The sequence below is a fragment of the Notothenia coriiceps genome, unplaced genomic scaffold, assembly GCF_000735185.1.
Source record: "Notothenia coriiceps isolate Sejong01 unplaced genomic scaffold, NC01 NC01_scaffold00031500, whole genome shotgun sequence".
Taxonomy (NCBI): Eukaryota; Metazoa; Chordata; class Actinopteri; order Perciformes; family Nototheniidae; genus Notothenia; species Notothenia coriiceps.
In genome coordinates, this window is record NW_011364201.1 from 137170 (window position 1) to 139981 (window position 2812).

Sequence of the window (2812 nt, forward strand, 5' to 3'; positions counted from 1 at the left end):
AGCAGTATTGATATAAGTAGTAGTACAGTTAAAACCTTAACGTTCCGAATAATCGATTAATCGTTTCATTAATCGATAGATTAATCGATTATCAAATTAGTCGTTTGTTGCAGCCCTAGTGAATATGCATGGCACCCCACCAAGGGGCCAGAAGTTAGTAATAACTAAAAAATATATCATTACAAAATGCCTATTTTTGACCTTTTGACCAGTTACTTAAACTAAAAGGATCATTTACACATACGTTCAATCGAACACACACACACAGCTGTGTGATGTTAAGCCCGCCTGCAGCTCCAGACGATGGTGGCAGGCTTTGTATGGCACTGCGAGAAAAGCCGTCACACACAGACAGATAATCCCACCACCGCCATGCATGACGGTGGTGGGGAGGTAGAAGCCTGCTCCTTTACGCCACACTGAACCAGATATTTCACTTAGAATCCACTTCCCTGCTGCAGTCAAGCATACACACACCCCACTCACACTGTATTTCCTACAGTTAGCGTGATACACACCAGCACTGTAACACACACACAGCAGGTCCCAGGATGCGGAGAAAGGGGAGTTTATTAACCACACCTTGCCTTCGGTAAACAGTTCTTCTCGATACACAAGTCTTTAAAAATAGTATACACATACACAAACACACAGTTTTTTAGAACAATTACAAAAGCATTTATGATATTTTTTACTAAACCATAAACATCTTAAGGCCCTGACACACCAAACTGACACCAAAGAATACGTCCCGACGGACTCGACTGTTGTGTCGCCTCACGTCTCCTGCGTGTTGGCCAGAAAGTCGCACTGGAACACACCGCAAAGACTTCAACCAAGTAGCACGAACGCACAGCGCATGCGTGAGTGGCAATAACTCTCCTTACCAGCGGTAGTGTGTATTCGTCCTTCAAAAGAGGCAACCGGAAGACAGACTGTGTTAAAAAACATAAGGACATTAATTATCTATTGCAGTGTGAAAGTTGACCACTTGGGAAATAATGTGGGTGTCTGTAAGTTTGAATAGTTGGAATTATTGGACTTTCTATTAGACTTTAGAAGAGTGGTGGACTCGAGTGACTCAGAATCGAGACCTGGTGACTTGACTACAACACTGCTTTGAGGTGAGTTTGCATGATTTGATGAAGTCTCATAATAACTGTAGCACAGCTGCAGGTCTTGTAAAAGCACTTGAATGAATTGAGTCACAGTGGTCGGACATGACTCATGTTTTTGTGTTGGGTTTGTTTGTTTGGGCCTTTGTGTTTTGCGGGGAGTCTTCCTTTCTTCTGGGGGGACGTGACAATAAGAGAAAGAGACAAGACAAGTAGAGAATAAGTTCAGCTGGCAGAGGGTGCCCAATATGCCTACCTTTATTTGTATAGGCAACCACTACATACACACAGGCGCACATACTAGTGGGAGGGGTCACAGCTGTGTGGTTGCTGTCTCCTCTCTGTCCCCAGGGAGGCTTTCCAGACCAACAATAACAAGCACTCCATCAATTTAACACACACACACACACCATCTGCAAAACAATCCTATTTACAGAGTCAGCACAACTTACAAGTACATAGCTACAAACTATAAAGACAAAAAAACTACAGAAAACAGTTAAACCAGAAGGAGCTGGTTTATAATTATAAGGTGTTTTTAGGCTTATTTTTGCACAAGGGATTCTGATCAAGTTTCAGATAAACTGGCTCATATATACACAGGTGCATCTCAATAAATTAGAATATCGTGGAAAAGTTCATTTATTTCATTCATTCAATTCAAAAAGTGAAACTCATATTATATCGATTCATTACACACAAAGTGAAATATGTCAAGGCTTTATTTGTTTTAATCTTGATGATTACGGCTTACAGCTAATCCAAAAATCTAAAAATCAGTGTCTCAGAAAATTATAATATTACATCAGACCAATAAAACAATGAATTTTAATACAGAAATGTTGGCCTTCTGAAAATTATGTTCATGTGTATGCACTCAGTACTTGGTTTGGCATCCTTTTGCATGAATGACTGCATCAATGCGGCGTGGCATGGAGGCGATCAGCCTGTGGCACTGCTGAGGTGTGATGGAAGCCCAGGGCGCTTTGATAGCGGCCTTCAGCTTGTCTGCATTGTTGGGTCTCGTGTCTCTCATCTTCCTCTTGACAATACCCCATAGATTCTCTATGGGGTTCAGGTCAGGCGAGTTTGCTGGCCAATCAAGCGCAGTAATTCCATGGTCACTAAACCAGGTCTTAGTACTTTTGGCAGTGTGGGCAGGTGCCAAGTCCTACTGGAAAATGAAATCAGCATCTCCATAAAGCTTGTCAGAAGAAGGAAGCATGAAGTGCTCTAAAATCGCCTGGTTAAGACCGGCTGCATTGAACTTGGACTGTGATAAAACACATTGGAACCAACAGTAAGTCAGATGAACATGGCCCGCCAAAATCAAGCACTGGACTGGTGGAAACTTCCAACACTGCACTTCAAAGCAACGATGGATTGTGTGCCTCTCCACCTCTTCCTCCAGACACTGTGGGAACCTTGATTCCCAAATGAAAAATTGCAAAAATGTACTTTCCAGTCCAGTGAGGGAGAATTTGGTGGGCACCATGGCAATCGGCTGGTGTTTGGTCCACTGGGTTCCTCCAATCCAAAAGTCCAACCCAGCCGTCTAACCAGGACATTTTTCTTAGAAGCACTTCATGCCCTTCCTTCTTCTGACAAGCTTTATGGAGAAGCTGAAAAATTTTCATATGTCAAGAAGAAAGTGAGAGGAACACCGAAGGAACCCAAGCAAATGGCCAGACGACGGC

The 2812-nt window shown here is 42.7% G+C and overlaps 1 protein-coding gene across 1 annotated transcript in view; it reads right to left on the reverse strand.

Moving 5' to 3' along the window:
- The window catches only part of cdkal1 (CDK5 regulatory subunit associated protein 1-like 1), a gene marked incomplete at its 3' end in the record, with an annotated part of 132645 nt that extends 130494 nt beyond the window's left edge, over positions 1-2151 (reverse strand). The window contains exon 1 of the mRNA XM_010788027.1: positions 2000-2151. Coding sequence (XP_010786329.1) covers positions 2000-2151 — 152 coding nt within the window. The remainder of the gene's footprint in view (positions 1-1999) is intronic.
- Between the last annotated feature and the right edge of the window lie 661 nt (positions 2152-2812).